Source organism: Girardinichthys multiradiatus, chromosome Y (assembly GCF_021462225.1).
Source record: "Girardinichthys multiradiatus isolate DD_20200921_A chromosome Y, DD_fGirMul_XY1, whole genome shotgun sequence".
In the NCBI taxonomy this organism is placed as follows: Eukaryota; Metazoa; Chordata; class Actinopteri; order Cyprinodontiformes; family Goodeidae; genus Girardinichthys; species Girardinichthys multiradiatus.
The window spans coordinates 10,561,892-10,586,154 of NC_061818.1; the positions used below are offsets into that span (position 1 = coordinate 10,561,892).

General features: G+C 40.2%; 1 protein-coding gene and 1 long non-coding RNA gene across 3 annotated transcripts; both read left to right on the forward strand.

The window, feature by feature from the left end:
* The first annotated feature begins 3,773 nt into the window (after positions 1-3,773).
* LOC124863908 lies at positions 3,774-18,681 on the forward strand. Its single transcript, XR_007037214.1, has 3 exons — positions 3,774-6,195; positions 18,267-18,438; positions 18,624-18,681. It is a non-coding gene; the product is annotated as an uncharacterized LOC124863908 (long non-coding RNA).
* LOC124863907 lies at positions 8,322-13,081 on the forward strand. Of its 2 annotated transcripts, XM_047358463.1 has the most exons (3): positions 8,322-9,480; positions 11,576-11,754; positions 12,109-13,081. In XM_047358463.1, exons 1-3 carry the CDS (start codon positions 8,992-8,994, stop codon positions 12,797-12,799), a joined length of 1,359 nt encoding a protein of 452 aa, XP_047214419.1. In that variant the 5' UTR covers positions 8,322-8,991; the 3' UTR covers positions 12,800-13,081. The 2 variants fall into 2 exon arrangements, with proteins under 2 accessions (XP_047214419.1, XP_047214420.1); XM_047358464.1 differs by lacking the exon at positions 11,576-11,754 and having other exon boundaries at positions 12,109-12,630.
* Positions 18,682-24,263: the final 5,582 nt, after the last annotated feature.

The following is a 24,263-nucleotide window of genomic DNA, read 5'->3' on the forward strand; positions in this document are numbered from 1 at the left end:
TTATAACCTCTAGAACATTTTTTTATATTTTGTATTGTTTCACCACAAACTTAAATGGGTCATTGACTGGGTCATTCTAACAATATGCTTTGATCTAAACCGTTCCATTGTAGCTCTGGTTGTATGCTCAGATGTTGTCCAGGTGGAAGGTGAACCTCCTCACCAGTCTCAAATCATTTTGCAGCCTCTAACAGGTTTTCCTCCCTGACTGCCAAAGAAAGTAGCTTCATCCTTCTTTCATTAACTCAGACCGGCATTCCCACACCATGATGCTGCCACCATGTTTCATTGTTGATTATTGTTCTCCTGTCAGTTTAGTGTGACAGAGGTATCTTGGGAGATTTGCAGTTTTGCCATAATGTTTGCTGGGGTTGTAGAGGTGCCATACCTGCATTAGGAGGGACCGTTACTCCCTGCTGTTACCCCCAGGTGGGGCCGGTGCGTGCCCAATGTCCAGACTGACCGCAGTTGTAGCACACATCTCCCAGTGCCCTGCTGGCTCCACCCGTTCCTCTGGGTGCTCCACACCATCCACCACGACCAGCTGACCACCAACATGCCATCCGCCTCCACAACCGGGGCCACTGTACCTGTAATTATTAAAATAGATAGGGTGAAGGAGGGGGTAACCCCCCTCCTTGGCACTGATCAGTCACAGGTGGTAACATAAACATAGGGGTGTGTGCTGCAGGAGGAACAGGTTGAGCTGCAGCTAACATTACATTTTCAGTTATATCATTTTTTATCTTATTTAATTTCTCTTTGGCCTCTTGCAGCTGTAATTCAAGGAGCTGGTTCTGGAACTGCTCTTTCTCCTCTTTTCTTTTTCTCTGCCTCCTGGGCTGTATGTAAATGGTGAATTAAATGTTTTTCCACTTTGTGAAGTCTGTTCCCTGCAAATCAGGATTATTTTTCATCTTTTGACACATGTAAACAGGAACTCCTTTTAATATGGCTTTTTAAACAGCTGTCCCATTCCTGTCCCGTCACCCTTAGGATTAACTCCTGTGTGTCTCATCCACGTGTCCACTGCAGCACTAATGTGCTCTTTAGGATGCTGATTAGGGTCCCAATCGAATTGAGGGACTGCAACGGGGGCGGATACTGATTTCTTATGGCCTTCCCTAGGGCTGTCATTACACGTGTCAGGGGTGTGTCATCAGGGTCCTTACTGCAATCAGCATTCTGGTCTATCTCCCTAGCCAATGAGGGACGCACAAATCGTCCCAAAATTGCTCTAAAGTCACCCAAGGCCAGTGTCATGCCTTTAGTCAATGTATCTAATTCCTGTAACCAGACACGTCCGCATCCTGCAATAGGTGGCAACTTATCCACTAATGCCTGTACATCTCCCAATGAAAAAGGGCCATATTTTGTCATTCCAACTGATGAGGTCAACAACGGACATTGAAATCTGAATGGACCGCTCTGGCTACAAGTAGTCATGGTGTGTGTTCTTCCAGAATCTTTAAACTGTTTTCCTGTCATCTGTTGAGAAGCTTTCTCATATAAATCATGCACTTTTGATTCCAATAGTGTAACCCCTCTTAAAAGTCTAAGCGTTTCTTGTGCTTCTGTCTCTCTTAGGCCCTACTTCAGTTCTTTTGCTTCAACTTTACACTTTATTCCACCAAGTCGCCCTTTCTCATCAGCTTTAATCAACCAACTTTCTTTATCCTTCAGATACCTCTTATATTCTCGGTTCAACCATCTACCTAACGGTTCCCTGTCATCTACTCCTCCTTCGACAATCAATCTCTCCTGCCATATTGAACAACTTGTCTTTTTTTTTTTTTCACTCTATGGCAATACAGTTTGTAATATAATCACCGCTTCTACAGTCACTCACACTCAAGTGCAGCCATTCGCAGCCACTCATTTGTATTCTCTTCTCACTCATATGCATAGTAAATCCAGTTAGACAAGTACAAAAACACAACACGATATATAGCTTGCGCGCGCGGAGGGCCTTTAACCCTTCCACTCAGCGGGACTTTTTCAATCTCTCCTGGTCCAACCGCTGTAATGCCAAACCCAGTTTGACACCTAGGAATCAGCTCTCCGTTGACTCCCTGGAATTCCTTTTACTTAATCTTATTATTACAGTTTCACCATTTAAGTATCTCAACTGTCTTTCCTCACCTGCCAATTCAGGGTCTCGGGGTCCTATTCCTGGCCACTTTGAGGCGTCCCAATCCCTCGGGGAGGCTTTTACTAACCCCAGCCTAAACACCCCAGTCCTCGTCAGGACTGAGTTTGGATTGCCAAATCCGGAACTTATTTACTTCAACACCGTCACCATTTAAGTATCTTCAGTGAAAAGTATGTTACAGCCTCAACATTCAAGTATCTCGGATAAAATTTATCTTGTGTCAATCAACAAATATTTTTACGCAATATATCATTTCTTTACCGTAATACATTATTTCAACCAACAAATATTTTACCCAAAACTGATCAAGACTGTAAATTTAAGAGAAAACAGATATCTATTCCACAACACCACCTACACTATTAGCAGGCAAAAGGAGAATAAATATAGATTTCCTTACCTTTTGTTTTGGGTCGACCCTGTGGTGTTGTAGAACGACGTCCGCCTCGTAGTCAATTAATTATCCCTTAGTTAGTGCCAGATCCGGGTCATGGCCCCAACTGTCGAGGTAGGAAAACATTACTGGCCATCCGTTAACTCTTACATTACTCCTCACCTCTCATCGATTCTTTTTATTTGGCACCCCAAAGGACAATCCTCAGTCAGAGATCAGTTGCACGTTTCCACAAGTTTATTAAAACCAATCTGAATTCAGAGAGGAGACACACACTTACATGGGTACCTGGAAACGTCTGTGTGTTGTCTCCTTGGGGGCTGCATTACATTACATTTTATACCCCACGCTGCTATGCAGTACACATACACAATCATTCTGTCTGTGGATGTCTCCCCGGCAACAGTATCAAAGAAACAGAGATACATTTCATCATTTAATTAAAGAATTGTTTCCCGCACGTCTTCAGGAATCTTCAGGGAGAGGAGTACCATGCCTCCCTAATACACTGCCAGCTTCTCACGATACAGACAGAAAACACCTGCAACCTTTAACCTTGAATAATAAACACTCATTGTGTGACCACACTAGAAGCTAATGTTTAAGGATTTTTCTAACTCTCAAAAGCATAACTAAAAACTCCTAATAATAATCAATCTATAAGCAGCAAATCCCAAATATATCTTAGTCTTATCTACTAATAATAATGCATTTATATTTCCACAACACATAAACTGTAAGCTTCCAAACAGCTTCGAACTCTTCTTAAAACGTTCACACACACATGTGAAAGAGATCTTTTATGTGCCAGATTTCTTTACAACTCCAGGATAAATAGGCCTTGACAAGCGCTGGCTCCATTAGCAAGTTAGCTTAGTAACCAACCCGATGCGGGGAGAAGCTTCCTTTGTCCTTGAAGAGGCTCAACTTGAGTGGGCTTCATTTCTCCAACTCCAACAGGCGTTGTGCGATGTTGTCTACCGCTGGTCTGGTGAACCTCTTCCTGACTTGCTCTTGAAAGAATCCTGCTTGAGAACAGTCTTTTGACTTATTGTAGGTGCGGGAAGTTCGCACTAGTCTAGACCTCTTGAGTTCTTTCATACGCGACACATTACTTCGTATAAAAAAAAGGGTCTTGAACCTGCTCTTTAAGTTTGTGACTTTTACTCGAGTTGAAAGAATAAAACACAAAGATACAGACTCAAAACAAAGATAGTGACAGTCAAAAGACTATGTTACTCCTGAGGTGCAGAATCTCAGCAGCTGAACCAGAGTATCTGATGAAACCAAAAGGTGACAGAATGAAAAGGCAAAAATGTTAGGTAAACAAATATCCAGTTTTTATTTCAATATGAACTTCATAGTGTAGACGATGCATTATTCAATATGGCCTGGTTGTAAGTATGTATATCTGCATATTTGCATGTGTAAAAGTTCAAACCATGAACTACTTGTCAATAACATACCTCCATCTTTGTAAAACTGCACAACTGCAGCTGCTGCCCAAATGGCGTCTTTGACATTTTCATGTGGGAGATGGAGACCTTCTTCTACATGCAGTTCTTGCATCACTGCCACCTCCCTTTAAAGGGACACTGCCATGAAGAAGTGGTTCTGTTGCAATAACAGAATTTTTTTAAGCAGGTAATGTACTTCATGAAAAAACAATGTTGAAGTCTATGGGAGATTGTAACAAAAGTGAAGATTCAACACAGTCAGCTGGCTTCCTCAGATACATAACTTTAATTTGCATTTATAATTAGTTTGAATGTTTTTGTACGGTGACCTTTACTGTGAATCTGCTCAATTTGAAATCAGCTTTCACTGTTTGAATCAAATTCTGGTGTTGAAGGAGACTGACTATCTGCTGTTGCTGGGATTAACAGCCTCTGAGTATTTATTGTTCAAGCTGATCTGAGAAGCCCATTTTCTGCTAACAGAAGTGCATTGCTCTTAGCGGCTGACAGACAGACATTAAAACTGTCCTTCTCCCCTTCTAGCCACAAAGAAACATGTAATTTAACATGTAATTATTTGAGAATAATAAAAAAAAGTATTTAAAATACCTGCTAAATTCTTATTTCGGAGGTGAGTCCCTTCCAGACTGGACTCGTCTTACTGCAGAGATCTGAGAAAAACATCTAGGGTTATTAGTACAACGTAACAAATGCTTTTCTGCTAATGTGTATTTGTTCATAGGACATATTTGTCATATTAAAGCAGTCAATTTTAAAATTAAATCAATTAATTAAAAATACACACCTCCACATCTTCCCTCTCCACAGACACTAAATGCATTTTATCAAGGGTTTCCCAGAGTGGTGTCTTGGGATCAGGGGGGCAGTGAGATGTGGAGATGCTCTGAAGACCTGGGTTCTTTTAATGATGTTTATTTGATTTTGAGGAGCTTGCCACTCGTATTTTGGGAAAAGATGCTTAAATACATTTTTTGTCACAACTTTGTGAGTTGTTTAAAAGTTGTTGCAGTGTAAACAACGTGATATGGAATACCGGTAGATGTGATGATTTTTATGTCGCCCTACAACTTCTAACATTGTCAGTCAGTCAGTCATTTTCTACCGCTTATTCCATAGTGGGTCGCGGGGGAGCTAGTGCCTATCTCCAGCAGTCTATGGGCGAGAGGCGGGGTACACCCTGGACAGGTCGCCAGTCCATCGCAGGGCAACTTCTAACATTGTCTTTTTGGATAATAATACCTAAAAAAAAAAAACATAATGTTACATGGAGAATATGTGTAATATCTGTGGCATATTGTCCCAAAGTAAGAGTTGTAGTATGATCAAGATAATGTGCTCTATGTGTGCTATGAGTTTGATGGCACTACAACATGCCATAGTAAAGTTATTGACCATTTTATATATATTTTAATGGTAGAAAAATACAAAAAAGCTATTTAAACATCATTAAAATTAAAGCCCATTATCCAAAGCTATTTGATTGATAGAGCAAACTGGTATTCATGATGGTTTTTTTTTCTATCTTACATCTAGCAAAAGAGGTTTTACTGAATATTTGGCTACTTAGGCTATAGTCTTTGGGAAATAACAATATTTTTTTTTAAGTATTATTTTCCAATCCCAGAAATGTAGTTTGAGAAATGTGAGATTACATACACATAAAATGATTTTAATGACAATACACCTTCTACTATGGAACTACCAGTTCTGCCTGCCACTGCCACAAATTGAGCTTGGCCCTGCTGCAATTCAATCAATTTCTCAGCACGGTTGCAATGTAATGTGTAACTCTTGTCAAAAAGTTAGAACATTTTGATGGTTTAACAGTACATAGGTAGTTGATAAATACGTAAAAAAAATAGTTATTAAATATTACTGGGAAAAGTAAAAAATAAATTTTTTAAATAAAAATAAAATATATATACACATTATGATAGTTAAGTGTAGATGCCCTCATAAATGGTTCATGGGGTATTTTCTATTTAAAAGCAATGTTGTAAACTGCTTTGTTGTCAATAAAGTTTTCCAGGAGCGCCCCTCCCTCAAAGTAGCTGCTAGCACGATAAAGTTGGAGGATAATTAAACATTTCCATAGGACTCTTAATCCTTTTCTTTCTGAGGGAGGAGCGTGATCTGGAAAAAGACTAAAACCCTTAATAGGACGAGCTTTGGTAAGTTTTCTTTTGTAAATGATTGCTTTTTGGCGCGTTCGTAATGAGGTAATTAAGCTCCATGCAAGCACTGTTGTAGCTGACAGAGAGCGAGAAACGGTGATTTTAAATAATTTGTTTTATTTTCAACATTAATGCCTCTGTGTATTTATGTTTTTTTGCGATTCGGGTTTATTTGATGTGAAAACCTGCCCAGATTGACGTAGGCGGCATAGATGAAAGAGCAGCCGCCATTTTACGTTTTCTCTTGGACACGTAGCACTGCAAATGTTTAGATTTTGATTTAATTACTTAATTTTTTTTTCTAAATGGACTAAAATGATATCCCTCGTGGTCTGTATGACAGGCCAGGTTTTATTTCCCCTTGAGAAGACTTTGTATTTTGGTCTGAAACTTCGGAGAGTCCAGTGGCGAGCCAACCCACGATTCCTAGGACCATCATCAGAACCATCTTTACTCTAAACTCACTGCTACACCAAGGTCGTGGTAGGGATTGGAGTTTTTTCTCTGAGTTGACTGAACTTTAAAGGGGAAGTGTGTAAAACCTAGCACACACTGCTGATGAACATTTGAAGTCTTTGTTAAACTAAAGACCATGGAAACATTGTTCTATTGTTGTTTTGCAAGTTATGTTGATTTTATTTGAAACTTTTGTATTGTGACAGAGCTTTAGAGGATAACTGTAAAGATAATTTAAAGTGTCACTGTTGATCTAAAGAGAAGTAATATGGGTAGATTGTGTAAATCTGAAGATCAGTTTAATCCTAAAATTAAGCATACAGAATCAAATTATTACCCAAAATTAGGCTAGATGACCGGTCAATAAACAAAATAGAAATAAAAATTAGACCAGGAATATATTTGAGTTTAAACTCCTTTTATTTAAATCCTTAATACAAAATAAGGAGAAATATAACATAGGGAGTGTTCTAAAGGTACCATATGCAAATTAGCATGCTTGGAATTATTTAACTGTTTGTCTTGTCTTTTGTATTAATTAAACTGCCGGCTTACAATTAAATTGTTCTTATCCTGGTTCTTATTACCTTATCTTCACCACTAGCGAATCTAGAACTGGCCCAGTAGCCTACATACCCCTGCCTAGCAGTAAGGGTGCTACAAATGCAATGCAGACGTGCACAGCGCCCCCTACCGAACAAGCTGGGTAGCTCAGTCAGCAGGGAGCTGAGGAAGAGCGGCTGCTGACGTCATTCTGCTGCACCCGCCACTCGGAATGCTTTTTCGTTTTCGAGTTCTGGGCAGTACTTTGCGGGCAGACCACGAAAACGAAAAAGCAATGTCTGCTTTGTTTTCTTTTTGATTATGGCATAAAATGTGCAGTCGTGAAGAAGAAAATGCAAATAGGATGATTGATTACTAATTTTATTTATGGGTCAAATAATGCAGCCACATTCTTAAAATGAAAAAGCATTTCTGGAAATGCTTTTTCATTTGAAATATGGTAACGATTTGCTTCCATATTCTACCAGCGCGGTGGTAGGCTCACTTTGAGGAAAATACGATTGCTGTGGTTGCAGAGGTGTCGGTTTTGTAGAAGCAATGTTCAGCTGATGAGTTATTCATCCGGAAAAGCCGAATCTGTGAATATCTTTCTAACTTTACCGAAGTTGCCTACTATGAGGATAATCACGTCTGTTTAAACTTGACTGATCACTGAATATAACGCGTTCTCAAAAGTAAACGGCTCTGTGGTCATTTTCAGATGTCTCACGAAAATACTATTTGCTTTGAGTTATTAGATCGTCGCTTGTCTCTCTGCTAAAAGCAGACATCCACCTTCCTGAGTTCATAAAGCAGAGTCATGCAAGCTGGAAGTATCCAACCATCACCAACATCAGGCTTTGTATTTTGTTTTAAACTGCTATCCTTAGATTATGATTAGTGGTCTTTGCATTTTTAAGTCTTTCTGTCCTAATCTTTAAATAAGTCAGCCAACACATTTCCACCGTCTTTTGGGGAAACAGACTCTACCATTTCCAAAAATGGACTAACAATGTCCCACGTTCTTGATTTTTGGATCATAAACACTTCTTATAGTGAAAAACTACTCCAGAAATTTTGGAGCTGTTAGCTCTTTATACAATAGATGCGTTTCAGGAGGATGATGTCATCACGCACGCTACCTTGCTACCGCCATGTTGAGTACCGAACGCTAAGCTCCGTGGCGCTTTCTTTCAGACCAGAATGGATCGTTCTCATTTAAATCCCCACGAACTTAAACGATACAACGAAAAAATCGCTGTTATTGGATGCGATCCATACGAAGTTCCTGCAGACTGTTTTCAACACCTTTCATCAACTGACAGGCTTCCAGATTTTTCCTTCCACGACTTATACATATATCTGATACACAACCCGTCTTCATACACCGGGGAAAGTCTGAAAGCTTTTAAAACCACGGATGCCTATCGATATTTCACGGCTGGCTGGGTCATTGACCCGAAAATATGGTATCAGAAGAACAAGAAAATATTCTTGTGTAAAGCAAAGGTAAGTCGTGTTCTACTGATCTTTATGCTTGATGTAAACAGCGGCTAACACTGTTAGCATTGCAAAGGGGTAAGCTAGGATCATTTAAATCATCCACTGAAACATAGAGCAGGACTAATGATTAATGCAAGAGTGATGTTAAGGTCCCAAATAAACAATTTTGAAATTTCAAGGGGTGGGTGAACGAACATCAAGCTCCTGACTGTTGCAAAAAGTCACTCTCAGGCCATAAATGCCACACCCACACAACCCTGGGTTGTTGTCAGAGAGGATGGGACAGTGCTAATGGCTCACTGCACCTGTAAAGCAGGATTGGGTGAAGCATGCTCCCATGCAGCTGCACTGATGTATGCACTACTGGCAGCAGTCAATGTCAAAGATGGACAGTCCAGCACTCAGAAGGCCTGTGCCTGGGTCATTCCAGGCAAAACATCTCAAATCCAGTATGAGGAACTGAGCAAAATATCAATGACCAAGAAGAATAAATCAAAATCCACTACACTGCCCAGCATTCCTGTCCCTTCAGAGGATGAATACATGAGGTTCTTCCAACAGCTGCATGAGTGTGATGTCCAGGAAGGAAATCCCAACGGAACGGCTATTTTGTCTGTCATCGCGGGTCACTCTGACAAATACATACCAAAGACTGTCCAACTGAACTTGCCACAACCTCTGACAAGTCTCTTCTCGAATGCAAGATTACAAGCAGATTTATCATCACTACTGGTAGAGAGTGAAAAGGTCTTTGATGATCTTCAGCTAACGGAAAAAGAGGTATGTGCATTGGCTGTCTAATTCTTCACTAAATTTGTAAAGCACTTCCTTATTTTTTATATTTTTATATTATTGTACAGGTCCTTCTCAAAATATTAGCATATTGTGATAAAGTTCATTATTTTCCATAATGTCATGATGAAAATTTAACATTCATATATTTTAGATTCATTGCACACTAACTGAAATATTTCAGGTCTTTTATTGTCTTAGTACGGATGATTGTGGCATACAGCTCATGAAAACCCAAAATTCCTATCTCACAAAATTAGCATATTTCATCCGACCAATAAAAGAAAAGTGTTTTTAATACAAAAAACGTCAACCTTCAAATAATCATGTACAGTTATGCACTCAATACTTGGTCGGGAATCCTTTGGCAGAAATGACTGCTTCAATGCGGCGTGACATGGAGGCAATCAGCCTGTGGCACTTCTGAGGTCTTATGGAGGCCCAGGATGCTTCGATAGCGGCCTTTAGCTCATCCAGAGTGTTGGGTCTTGAGTCTCTCAACGTTCTCTTCACAATATCCCACAGATTCTCTATGGGATTCAGGTCAGGAGAGTTGGCAGGCCAATTGAGCACAGTGATACCATGATCAGTAAACCATTTACCAGTGGTTTTGGCACTGTGAGCAGGTGCCAGGTCGTGCTGAAAAATGAAATCTTCATCTCCATAAAGCTTGTCAGCAGATGGAAGCATGAAGTGCTCCAAAATCTCCTGATAGCTAGCTGCATTGACCCTGCCCTTGATAAAACACAGTGGACCAACACCAGCAGCTGACACGGCACCCCAGACCATCACTGACTGTGTGTACTTGACACTGGACTTCTGGCATTTTGGCATTTCCTTCTCCCCAGTCTTCCTCCAGACTCTGGCACCTTGATTTCCGAATGACATGCAGAATTTGCTTTCATCCGAAAAAAGTACTTTGGACCACTGAGCAACAGTCCAGTGCTGCTTCTCTGTAGCCCAGGTCAGGCACTTCTGCCGCTGTTTCTGGTTCAAAAGTGGCTTGACCTGGGGAATGTGGCACCTGTAGCCCATTTCCTGCACACGCCTGTGCACGGTGGCTCTGGATGTTTCTACTCCAGACTCAGTCCACTGCTTCCGCAGGTCCCCCAAGGTCTGGAATCGGACCTTCTCCACAATCTTCCTCAGGGTCCGGTCACCTCTTCTCGTTGTGCAGCGTTTTCTGCCACACTTTTTCCTTCCCACAGACTTCCCACTGAGGTGCCTTGATACAGCACTCTGGGAACAGCCTATTCCTTCAGAAATGTCTTTCTGTGTCTTACCCTCTTGCTTGAGGGTGTCAATAGTGGCCTTCTGGACAGCAGTCAGGTCAGCAGTCTTACCCATGATTGGGGTTTTGAGTGATGAACCAGGCTGGGAGTTTTAAAGGGGAATCTTTTGCAGGTGTTTAGAGTTAACTCGTTGATTCAGATGATTAGGTTCATAGCTCGTTTAGAGACCCTTTTAATGATATGCTAATTTTGTGAAATAGGAATTTTGGGTTTTCATGAGCTGTATGCCAAAATCATCTGTATTAAGACAATAAAAGACCTGAAATATTTCAGTTAGTGTGCAATGAATCTAAAATATATGAATGTTAAATTTTCATCATTACATTATGGAAAATAATTAACTTTATCACAATATGCTAATATTTTGAGAAGGACCTGTATATTCAATAAGATTACTACACTTTTGGTAAAAGCTTCTGGTAAATGCATATTGGGTAAGTACTGGTATTAAGTATACTATTTGTACTTTGCTCAACACAAGGGTCCGCAACCTAAGGCTCCAAAGCTACAAGTGGCTCTTTGGATTTTCCACAGTGGGTCTTGATAACATAGGCTAAAAATAAAAAAGAACCAACTAATGTTTTTTTTTTCCTGAAGACCTTTTTAAAAAACTACTTTTTACTTAAAAGGTCATGTAACATTTGTGGCTCTAAACGAGTGTTATTTAGCTGGGCCGAGGGCAAATTTGGAACGTAAAGGTTGCAGACCCCTGGCTTAACACTAATATAAAAAGAAGTATCAAAATTAAAAACTGCATTTAACTAATCTTCAGTGTTCAAAACATCTTGCAGTCATTTTCAGTAGAAAAGGCAACTAGAGAACAGTCAGCCAGCAAGGTGTGGTTTGAGCCAAGAGCAGGCAGAGTCACAGCATCGGTCTTCCATGAGGCAGGCAGGACGGACAGTGCCATATCCTTGATTAAAAGGATTTGTTACCCTCGATCCTGTCAGGATTCTTCTGAGGCAGTGAGGTAAAGACAGAAGTGCATATGGAAAGGCTACATAACCAACCAGGTTTACCCAGGGTTGGTTTTTATTTAATGTTTAAGGGATATTGCAGAGTAACAAATTTATTATCATTACACTTCAAAGACTTAAGTGATGCAAGCTCAAGATAAGATCCCAGTCCTAACACTTCCACTATTTCATTTCTGCTCTGTCGAAAAGTCAGGTAATTACACAGTTAGATAATGTATACAATGCATAGTTAGATCATGTTTGCATAACAGCTAATGCACAGGTTTTAGATGTGAAGTAGTATACTGTAGGTTGTGATTGTTGTAAGTAGGAGTCAATCTAATTCATGTGTAACATCATTTTTCTAGATGGGGAAATCTAAATGAGCCAGTAGCAAGGATACATTACATCAAAGCCTTGCAAGGTCATCACACAGATTTCCAGGTGACAACAGCAGGCCTCATCATCAACACATCTTTGCCATGGATTGGTGCATCGCCAGATGGGATCATTACATGTGTCTGCCATGGTAAAGGTGTGCTTGAAATAAAATGTGCCTTTACCCTCAAAAATAGCTCTCTTGCCAACAGCTGTAACACTGACACAAACTTCTGTCTAGTGGAAAAGGACAATGTGATGACACTGAAGGCAAATCACAAATACATGTCACAAGTTCAAGCCCAAATGCGTATTGCAGGTGTACAGTATTGTGACTTTGTTGTGTGGAGTCCCACTGAAACGTTTATACAACGCATTCAGTTTGATGACGTGTTCTTCAGTGAGACGTACAGCAGAGTAGTGCAGTTCATCAAAACTAGACTTCTGCCAGAACTTTTGGGAAAGTACTACACGGTACCACGCACAGTGGTCTCCCCAATCTCAGAGAAACAGCCACATACAGGATGCTACTGTGGTGAACCACAGGGAGCTCCAGAGGATGTAGTCATCTGCGCATCAAAACTATGCAAGCGAGGACACTTTCACAGGTCTTGCTTGCAGATGACAAGGGTTCCAAAAGTGTGGAAATGTTATGAATGCAGGAAGATAAAGCCAAACTGAGGAACTACACTGTTATACAACAGACATTGTACAAAGCTAACATAACAAAAAGATATTCAATAATATTTAGCCTAAGGTTTTGTTTCCTTTTGTTCTGATGCCAGAGTTTTCCACTTATAAACATGGTGTCATTCCAGTAATCCCACTTCGGGTTATTTTCCAACTAAGTCGAAATACCTTATTATTAAGGTACTGCGATTGTCTTGTGATCTTTTAAAGTTGTGTTTAACCTGCCTTCTTTATTCCCTATTGTTCTTATTCTAATGATATGCTTGAAATAAAATCTACACTGAGGAGAGGGACAAGCATAGATGAGGAGGGAAGAGGAGAGGAAGGAAGGGAAGAAGAGGGGCAGTGGGAGAGGAGGGATATTCTAATTCCAATTCTATTATTTTGATGTATTGTAACAAGATAATTGGAATTATAATATTCAACCTCTCTTCCTGCCTCTCTCCTTCCCTTCCTTCCTCTCCTCCTTACTATCCTCTTTCCATCACTTCTTTCAGTGTATATTTCATTTCAAGTAGAATTACTGCAAATAAAATCTACATTGTGAGGAGAGGAAGATGAGGACGTGGGATGATTTTCTTGTCTTGTTTTTAATCCTGTCTTAATTTTGTGCGTTATTAAAATCACAATTGAAAAATGGTGACATGTTTCTCATGTTTCTCTTCAGTAGTAAACCTTTAAAACATTAAATATTGTAATAATGAAACAAGTATATTGTTTGATCAACAAAAGTCAGATTTATTTCAAAATGAAATACTTTGTGGGTTGGGATGTTTAATTCTGCATGTCATCTCTCTGGTGGAACAACAGGAGGGCAAAGATTACAGAGGGCACAACACACTTTCACCATTTTGTCTAGTGGCGTGAGTCCATCTGAGGCTGAATAACAAAGTGATATGGGTATGGTTCCTTGCAAAATAGAGTACTTATTCCTTACAAGTCCTATAATTCTCTCCACATGGATGCGCACAGCTGCCAGTCCTCTCGACGACTCGATTTCTTCTGGGTGAAGCTGTGCTTTTCCTTTGGTAAAGGCAGGTATCTTGAGTTGTGCATTGACAAGTCCTACAGAATCTGCTACATTAAACCCTCTGTCAGCAAGAACCACATCCCCAGGGGACAACAGGTCAAGATATCCACTATGCTCCGTCACATACTTATCACTTGTCCTACCACCCCAACCTTTTGAAACAAAGCTAATGACCCCTTGTGGTGTTATGGAAATGAGATACTTAACTGTATTATGATGTTTATATTGTGAATAGGTTTGTGCACGTGCTCTCATCTCTTTAGGTCTTTCAATGAATATCTCAAAGCAGTCAATAATACTAGTGCAATTTTTGAAGTTTTTTCTGTAACACAAGGGAAGACTAATTAAAATCTGATCTCTGCTTGGCCACCTTATAATATTACACAGCCAGAAATACAGGTCCTTCTCAAAATATTAGCATATTGTGATAAAGTTCATTATTTTCCATAATGTCATGATGAAAATTTAACATTCATATATTTTAGATTCATTGCACACTAACTGAAATATTTCAGGTCTTTTATTGTCTTAATACGGATGATTTTGGCATACAGCTCATGAAAACCCAAAATTCCTATCTCACAAAATTAGCATATCATTAAAAGGGTCTCTAAACGAGCTATGAACCTAATCATCTGAATCAACGAGTTAACTCTAAACACCTGCAAAAGATTCCTGAGGCCTTTAAAACTCCCAGCCTGGTTCATCACTCAAAACCCCAATCATGGGTAAGACTGCCGACCTGACTGCTGTCCAGAAGGCCACTATTGACACCCTCAAGCAAGAGGGTAAGACACAGAAAGAAATTTCTGAACGAATAGGCTGTTCCCAGAGTGCTGTATCAAAGCACCTCAGTGGGAAGTCTGTGGGAAGGAAAAAGTGTGGCAGAAAACGCTGCACAACGAGAAGAGGTGACCGGACCCTGAGGAAGATTGTGGAGAAGGGCCGAGTCCAGACCTTGGGGGACCTGCAGAAGCAGTGGACTGAGTCTGGAGTAGAAACATCCAGAGCCACCGTGCACAGGCGTGTGCAGGAAATGGGCTACAGGTGCCGCATTCCCCAGGTCAAGCCACTTTTGAACCAGAAACAGCGGCAGAAGCGCCTGACCTGGGCTACAGAGAAGCAGCACTGGACTGTTGCTCAGTGGTCCAAAGTACTTTTTCAGATGAAAGCAAATTCTGCATGTCATTCGGAAATCAAGGTGCCAGAGTCTGGAGGAAGACTGGGGAGAAGAAAATGCCAAAATGCCAGAAGTCCAGTGTCAAGTACCCACAGTCAGTGATGGTCTGGGGTGCCGTGTCAGCTGCTGGTGTTGGTCCACTGTGTTTTATCAAGGACAGGGTCAATGCAGCTAGCTATCAGGAGATTTTGGAGCACTTCATGCTTCCATCTGCTGAAAAGCTTTATGGAGAAGAAGATTTCATTTTCAGCACAACCTGGCACCTGCTCACAGTGCCAAAACCACTGGTAAATGGTTTACTGACCATGGTATCACTGTGCTCAATTGGCCTGCCAACTCTCCTGACCTGAACCCCATAGAGAATCCGTGGGATATTGTGAATAGAACATTGAGAGACTCAAGATCCAACACTCTGGATGAGCTAAAGGCTGCTATCGAAGCATCCTGGGCCTCCATAAGACCTCAGCACTGCCACAGGCTGATTGCCTCCATGCCACGCCGCATTGAAGCAGTAATTTCTGCAAAAGGATTCCCGACCAAGTATTGAGTGCATAACTGTACATGGTTATTTGAAGGTTGACGTTTTTTGTATTAAAAACACTTTTCTTTTATTGGTCGGATGAAATATGCTAATTTTGTGAGATAGGAATTTTGGGTTTTCATGAGCTGTATGCCACAATCATCCATATTAAGACAATTAAAGACCTGAAATATTTCAGTTAGTGTGCAATGAATCTAAAATATATGAATGTTAAATTTTCATCATGACATTATGGACAATAATGAACTTTATCACAATATGCTAATATTTTGAGAAGGACCTGTACATAACATTCAGTGTGTTGTTGAAAACCCTACTAGCGGTTGATGTTGATGTATGAAAACAATGACCTAGAAAGAAAAGTGGTAAATTAATTCTCAAGCGCATTAATGTTAGTAGAAACTGCCGAAAAGGTGACAAACATGACTTAACATTAAGTAATGGTGATATAAAAGAGAATACAACAATCAATTTACAGTAAGAAGGCAGGCCAGTTAACTTATTGACTTTCTCATCTTTGCCTTGGAAACTTTCTTTACTGAATGTTAATGAATCTACTTCACCCTTGAGTTTACAGATTTCAGTCCTTAATCTCATACATTCTTCATTGAGTCTTTTAATTGTGACTTGGCAAGAAGCATTGGTACAGGTACCATCCATCGCCAATCCAACCTCCTGTCTGTCTTCTCCATCCTGCTGGTCATCATCATCCACCTCCTGTCTTTCCCTTGCTTTTCCCGTCTCTCCTTTGTCAGCATCAATCACTGCTCTTTTTCTTTTTAGAGCCTGAGTGTGTTCAAATCTGGCCATTTGATAAATCCTCTTTCGCTTGTTTGGAGAACTTAGATGAGGAAATATTGTTGGCACGTAGTCTGGGCTTAGTGGGTTTTGGCTTTTTGCACCTGATGAGACAAAGGTTTCAGTTAATGTAACTAGGTCTGTGTCCAAAGCAGCTACAACGAAGAAACCAGAGAAATGAAACATCTTGCTAGGTTAATCTAAGATCAGCACAATATATCATCAAGCTTATTAGCTTGTAATACTGTAAGATTTCAACTTCTGTTGCTGTATATTTTACTGTCATTATGTTGCGTAAGTTCAATTGAATGGAATGTAAAAATACTACATTAATCTCAAAGATCCTGCTGTAGACAGATATCTAAGCTAACAACTGCAATCTCTGAAGCAAAATATTCAGATCTTCATATCAAATGCATTTGTTACACACGGTGTCTAATCAGTTTCATTCTAATCACTTAAGTTTCTGAAAAATATGTTCAAGATATGAAATCCAGTTGGAAGTAGCTTGAGCTAGATCTCCGGACGTGCTTTGAAACTCACATGATACGAAATGTGCACTGCACAGACGGCTACTTGCAGTCGGCGTCCAGTTAGCCCTTCTGATTGCTGACAGCCATCTCTGACGATGTTCTTCCTCTTTCGGTAAGCGATAAAAAGAAATATTTGGGTCACCTTTCTTATTATCACACCCAACTGCACAACACACGGACGGCTTCTTCAACGACCGGGGCACCAAAGAAGGTACTCAATATGGCGGCGGTTAGAGTTCGGTGAGCGTGTGACGTCAGCTGCAAGGGGGATGCAAAAAATATCAGGCTGACCCTGCCAAAATTTGTACCCCCATCCAAATAATGGATAAACAGTATCCCACATGTATATGCATATGTATATCTGTATGTATATGTATACATGTCTTGGAATATGTACATTTTGCTGCCAGAAGTCCACTAAGGGATGTTGTATGCCTTTCTTTGCCTACGTCCCATTTAAAACCCTCCAGACCAATCAATAAATGTGGGCATTATATTTAGGTCTAGCTGACACTTGTTGATATCATTTTAAAAATGTAATGATAAATGGATTTTATCATCTTAAGAACATATCCAAAATTTCACAGTTTGTCTCTGGGTCCAATACAGAAAATGTATTACATGCTTTTATAAGATGCAGAATAGGTGACTGCAGTGTTCTGCTTTGTGGTCTTCCATATTCCAATACAGCTCCTCTACAACTATTGTAAAATTCAGCAGCACTACTTAAGAAAACCAGAGAGAACTAATATTATTCTATTTTTTAAATGTCATCATTGGCTACTTTTACATGGTACTATTGTTAAGGTGAAATCCTGACCTTTTGAGTTAACAATGGTGTTACCACCACAAGCTTATCAGATCTGCTTTTTTCTTATAGCCTGTGTAATAAGGGATTGAAATGATCCTGGTCCTGGACAAAGTTGGCAGCAAGGTTCTTTATGTTATTACTGGAGGACTAGTTGGTGCCCCCCAGAAAAATTGATGTTCTAAACATGTTGTTTTTCAAAGGCTCTGGACCAAAGACCACTACCTTTTTCTTATCTGAATTTAAAAGCAGAAAGTTGAAAGTCATCCGGAGTTTTTTGTCTTTATCTGTCAACTTAAACATCCTTGTGGAATTTAAATTTAAAAGTCTTGGATCAGCTACTTTAAGCGTCCTAACTGGGAGTTGGGCTGCTGTTTGCAGCGTTCAGTGAGATCATGGACTGTACAATCTGTCACAAAACCTATAAGGGACTAGGCAAAAAATCAGAGACACGGGCATGCAGATCAATGATTTCATTGTCTCTATTGCCCAGTCCACAAGGATTTTGCTTCTACAGCCCTCCCTGCTTACCCCTCTGGTCCTGTCACCCTCTTCCTGCCCATCACAGGCTGGTGCGTCAGACAATGACCATTCTAACCTCGAGCCCATCAAGCGGCCTCCCAGCTAACGGCCGTGGAAGAGCACCTGCCAGATAATCAGCTCACCCATGGAGGACACCCGAGAGGAGCTAACATCTCAAGCTCCTTCTTCTGGAAAGGAGTCTTCTGTTAAAGCCTAAAGTGAGAACTAAAATATATGATATATATGAAGTCTCTTTCTCCTATTAGAGCCTTACTTCAGTCTGGATTTTAGTTAAAAGCTATGCATGATGTTGGGACCACACAGCCATGGGTGTTCAACACTAAAACTCCGGTACATACTTTCCTGGAACCTTTCAAAATAAAGAGCATTAACCTTCTTCCAGCACAGCCAGGAAATGGGGTAACTGCGGACTTCCTGTGGCGCCAATACCCAAATAAAAGCCCCACCTTTCCACAAGTCTTTCTCTTCCACACCGATGACCATCGGGTCAGGAGGGAACACAGCACGCTGAATGTCCTTTGCTGGCAAAAAGACATAAATTCAACTGGATCCAAGGACCGATCACCGATCATTTGCAAAAGTTAAGTAGAATGAAATACTGTCTGTGTATCCGGTATTTTCATTCATGAACGGAGAAATTAAGGTGTAAGAGTTGCTTACATTTTCTCTTCAAGGCCCCACAGAAGCAAACGGTGTTCCGAGAGAAGCTGTTTCGACAAGCCGAGTCTGGAGGAAAGACGACGGCCGCAACCGTGTTTACGGTAACGAACAGCTGGTCACCTGATCGGAGGAAACTGAAGAAGTTAGCGGGAAGCTAACTCTTTGTTCACGACGGATATCTTCAAACTTCGCCCTTGGACAACCTCAACAGGTTCAGAGTTTGGGTTTTGGGCAGATTAACAGATTGGTTTAGGATGAAATGATCTAAACGTTTTCATGTTATGAAGTTTGTTTTGTGGAACTCGGCTATCTTGGTGCTAGCATGCTACCTGTAGCACCCAGGCCGGTTCGGGTTCTTTGTATGTTTTAAAGCTAAGATAAACTTTATTTAAAGGGTGGTTTTAACCAGAACATTGCTCATAATGCGCCGTCAGCGCTTATGCATTTTAACCCTGGTATTTTAAAGGTATGTGTTGATTCTGGCGCTAAGCTATCTCTAGCTTAGCACTTTAGCTAGCTTCTTTGTTAGCCCAACGGCCAGCCGGTAAGAACACGTGTGCTAGCATTAAGGCTAGTCAACAGAAAGGTTGTTAGTTTTCAAGCTAGTGAATAATAGTCCCTGAACATCATTTACTAAAGTTGATAACTAAGTAAACACCATTAAGCCCCATTTCTCCAGAAAGATTTGGCTCTTTTCCAAAATACTCAATAATATTTCTTCAAATATTATTTTAATAAATGAAGGCAGCTAATTAGACACCGTTGAGAATTAGTCATCCAGGAGGTTGGTTTTTTTCAGCAGATCATTATTTAAAATATTATTTTATTACAATAATATTTAATCTGATCTTGCATTGTGAAGGGTTGTCTAAAGGTTGCTGATTATTTTCTAAGTTAGTTCCAAAACTAACTTCACTTCCAGATTCTTCAAGATAATCCTTGGTTCTCAAACATAAACATTGCATGGTATGTTGCATCACTCTTTTTGGTCATAATTTCTAATCATCTTTAATCAACTTGTTTATATTGTACATAGTCCGTTAGTCTTCATTATTCTTTAATTCTGCTTGGTAGTTTAGTTGGATTGTTTTAGCATAGTAAAAAGTTTGTTGATTGAAATATGTTTGACTTTGAGTTGACTTATTTTTGTTAATAAATTCTTGTATTTTAAGAAATTGTGTGAATTAATTCCATGTGTGTGCAGAGTTTATGCTGTTCAATAATGCCAGAGCTCGTCTCACACCTTTCTATTCTGTCCTAATACCATCGCCTTAATGGGGCTGGTATTCACAGGACAATCCTTAACAGACCGGAATATTATTTGGTAAAATATTAATATTAAAATATTAATATTAAATAATATTCTCAGATTCATATTTACAACAATTATCTCATACTTAAATATTTTAAAGTTAGCAATAGTTATTGTTGAGGTAACATAATACTATCACTGATATTTTTGCGGCCTCAACCTCACCCAGTCCGGATGTCGTGAGAAAGAACAGATGAAGAGCAGGAAATTAAGATTAACGCAAGTTTAATTTGAAAGATAATAAGTCCGATGATTTCTAATGCAAAATGAATATACAAAATAACACAAGAAAGAAAATTACATAAGGCCCTTACGGAGAGAGATTGCAGATTTCAGCAAAGCATGGTTGTCTTTACCCCGGATTGTAAAAAGTGCTTGTATAGAACTGACTAAGGTTTTATCACTGAAGTAAACACCATATAGATCAGTAAAACCACATAAACTGTTGCATATGATGTCCAGGAGCTGCTAAAAGAGGCTCTGCTGAAGTTTACAGATATAACAAATTTATTTAATCACTTTAGACTTCAATGTCAATAATGTACCAGCAGGTGAATTTTAATGAAGCATGCATGCAGCTATCATACTTGTAGCTACAAAACGCTTTGTAGAAATACAATCCAATCTTTTAAAGCACGGATGGTGAGCCTGCAGACCACTGAAGCCCCTGATGAACAGCTACTGATGGAGAAACGCATCTGGACACAGCAGCCACCAACCCGCGAACAGCTTACAAGAGTCTTTTTAAACTATGACCTCCAGATGCTACATGTGGTGGGAAATTCAACTCCTACATCCCGGCAGAACGGACGAAGATCGGGACGCCTCTCCGAACGAGCTCCGGAGCGAATCAGACCAATTAATTAACTGAGAGGAGATGACAGCTGGAGCTCAATACGGAGAACTTTAGCAGGTAGGCTAACATTGACCTGTCAGTTTCATTCTACAACATGGAGAATTGTTTATAGATTACTTATGAAGACTAACGAGCTACATAAGTAACTAGCTAATCACAAATAACCCCAAATTACAACTTTTGTTAAGATTCAGGCTAGTTGGCGGTCAACTACTTCCGGGAGGTTTCTAAGGCTACAGAGCTACGTGACAGCTGACGCTTTAATCTTCTGTTGTCTGTTCTCTCGAGGGAATTCGCTCACCAGTCATGTCTAATACGCACGCGTCTTGTGACGTAACGGATTGTGACGCATCAGAGGCACTCTGTTAAATCTCTTGTCATTCTGAAAACACGTCACTTCAAGAAGAGTAGCAAAGCAGATCGTCCTTTTTTGAGTTTTGGATCCAAAAAAGCTTTTTAAAATGTTTCAGTCAAGTGGACTAACGAAGAGAAATATCTCCATCTCAATTGACAACGTGGAGGACATAATATTGCCTCGTTTGAAAACTTTATCACCGGCACAGTGGACCTTGCTTTCACAAGGTCTGAAGGATTCACATATTACAGGCGTTCTGGCTGACATACTTAGCGACATTTTTCAGCAATGTGTGGAAAATTCATTGAAAATCCTGATTCCAATGATTGAAGAGAATATCGAGGCCTATGCAATAACTGATGAAAATATCAGTGTGCATTTAAACAGTTTGATTACAGCAGAAATGGCCAAGTTTCTCCAGGTTTCAACAGATGTTTGTCACAGTGGGAAGGAGTTAAACTCATTGATGGAAGAGGAGGTCTCTCAAAAGCTTACGTCTATTGCAAAGGTGATCATAAGGACCCCCGTTTATCCCGTGGAACCTGCCGTGTATGTGAGTGGCTGCTTTTCCAACCTAAGAAATCTCAACAAAATAGTTTCCAACACAGTTACATTTTTCCGAAAACATCTTAACAGAGCCAGATCAAGTTGTGCTGACAGATACTGGAGCAGATTCATGAAGAAAAAGGAGACCTCAAATCTGCCTCCACCAAAACCAAAGATTGCATTTGAACTTCCAGAGGAAAGTGTTTCTGCAGTTGTAACATCTCCCTTTTTTCTGGCCTCAGTTGGTGAGGGAATTAGAGAAATAATAGAGAAACATTCAGATGATTTATACGATGCCAAAACAGCAGACGATGTTACAGAATTTTGCCCGTCAGTAGATCCTTTCAAAACAATTCAAGTGGCAGAAGCAATTAGCCAAACTATCATTGAGGAACTTCATTTCTGCAAATCCAAAGTTTCAGTTAGACAGAAAGATGAGAAAAGTTCATGCACGCCACATTTTAACTTGAAAAAAATTGTTGGTGATATCAGAAGCCTATTTTTATCCATGCTCAAAACCGCTCCAGCTGGAAGACAACAAATAACCAGCAAACCAGAACTTTCCAGCTTTGTCAAGCAGCGGTTTAGCAGTATGGTGTCTTCATTGGAGATATCATTGGATTCAAGTGACACAAAGGTGGTCAAACTGAAACATGACCCAGGTAGATCAAACAGACTCATGTGCTTCATGTTTCCTGGATGCGTTCCTGAGGTTTCATCAAATGAGGAAAGCCCAAAACATCGAGACTACACGGAGATAGACCACATTTCTAAACTTGATTTTCAGTCTATCAAACCTCAGATTGACAGCCTGTGTGCAGAATCTACAGGGAACCAATTTCTAAATGACAAGATCAAACACTTTGCAAAGGAACTGACAGATAAATTATACGTTCAAATCATGAGGAGCCATTATTATCAAATTCCTGTTCCTCCAGAAGGAAAATGTCTTTCAGATTCTGTCCTCTCTAGCAAGAAAGTAAGGGACGCTTCTGGCCAGATACAAGTTTGCCCTGAAGTCTTCTATGCCAGAGCAGAAGACGAGGTAAGGACATTTCTCCAAAGCATCTTTCTGTGGATAAAGAATGAGGAAGATTATCAGATAGGTGAAGAGGATAAAGTTTCCAGCGTTCTCCCCTGAAGAACTTACTGTGTCGAAGAGAAAAGGTGCAAAATAAGAAGATGGTCTGTGGAGAGGACCTGAGGGTAAAATTGTGATGCCACCAAACATTAGGGAACACATTTTGGAAGAGGCACATGGACAGGCACATGTAGGTATTCCACAGATGCTTATCAACCTGGAACAATGGTAGCACCCGTATTTAAAAGATATGGTGAGTGAGAAGATCAGGAACTGTTCTATTTGCGGACAATTTAATCCAAAACCTACTGTGCATCCATTTCCAGGTAAGTTTAAGACATGGTATCCACAGCGAGAGGATATAGATACAGGTTGGTCTGTGTGGATGGATATTCAGGATGGCCTGAGGCATGGCTCACAAGAAAGGAAGACAGTAAGTATGTGGTAAAATGTTTAATTAATCATTACATTCCCAGACATGGCTTCCCGGAAAAGATAAGATCTGATAATGGAACTCATTTCAGGAGCAAAGATCTGCAACAGGTGGAGCAAATGTTGGGACTGAAACATGCTTTTGGTACAGTATATCATCCTCAATCACGGGGCAAGGTTGAAAGAGTGAACCAAACATTGAAAACAAAATGGCTAAAATCTGTGCAAATTAATTTGAGTGGATGCTTTGCTAGAGGTTTTAATGTCTGTCAGGATGTCTGTTAGTCAGTCCACAGGTTACACCCCACATGAACTACAGACTGGGAGAGTCTTCCCGGGACCAGCACAGCAGATATCAGGACAAACAGGTGAATCGGCACAATTATCTTCTAACACGTTCTTTAATGAGTTGCAGACCCTAGCTGCAGAATTTTCCAGAGGATCTGAGGGAACAAGAGGCTCCCTGTGGTACCAGGAGTCAACTGGGTCTGGCTTTGGGTCATCAAGAGGAAGTGGCAGGAACCCAGATTCACAGGCCCGTTCCAAGTCCTGGAAAGAACATCTCATGTGGTTTGTCTGAGAGGAAAAGGAGAAATCTGGTATCATTGGACCATTTCTTTTGGTTTTCAAGAGGATTTATCCACTACAAGGAGTCATTCGATTCAACTAATCAACAGATAAATTCAGGATTGGAAATTTCAACATATGTGACTCTTGATTTTGATTATGTGATCATTGAATGTGGTGTCTTTTCGGTCAATTAATCTTTGGAGCATTGGT

What these genes read in the sequence shown, in the direction of transcription:
- LOC124863907 (XM_047358463.1), top strand. Translation starts at nt 8,992, where the DNA reads ATGGCTCACTGCACCTGTAAAGCAGGATTGGGTGAAGCATGCTCCCAT. An exon ending in TTCAGCTAACGGAAAAAGAG is followed by an intron (nt 9,481 to 11,575) that starts GTATGTGCATTG and finishes AACATCTTGCAG; the next exon opens with TCATTTTCAGTAGAAAAGGC. An exon ending in GATTCTTCTGAGGCAGTGAG is followed by an intron (nt 11,755 to 12,108) that starts GTAAAGACAGAA and finishes TCATTTTTCTAG; the next exon opens with ATGGGGAAATCTAAATGAGC.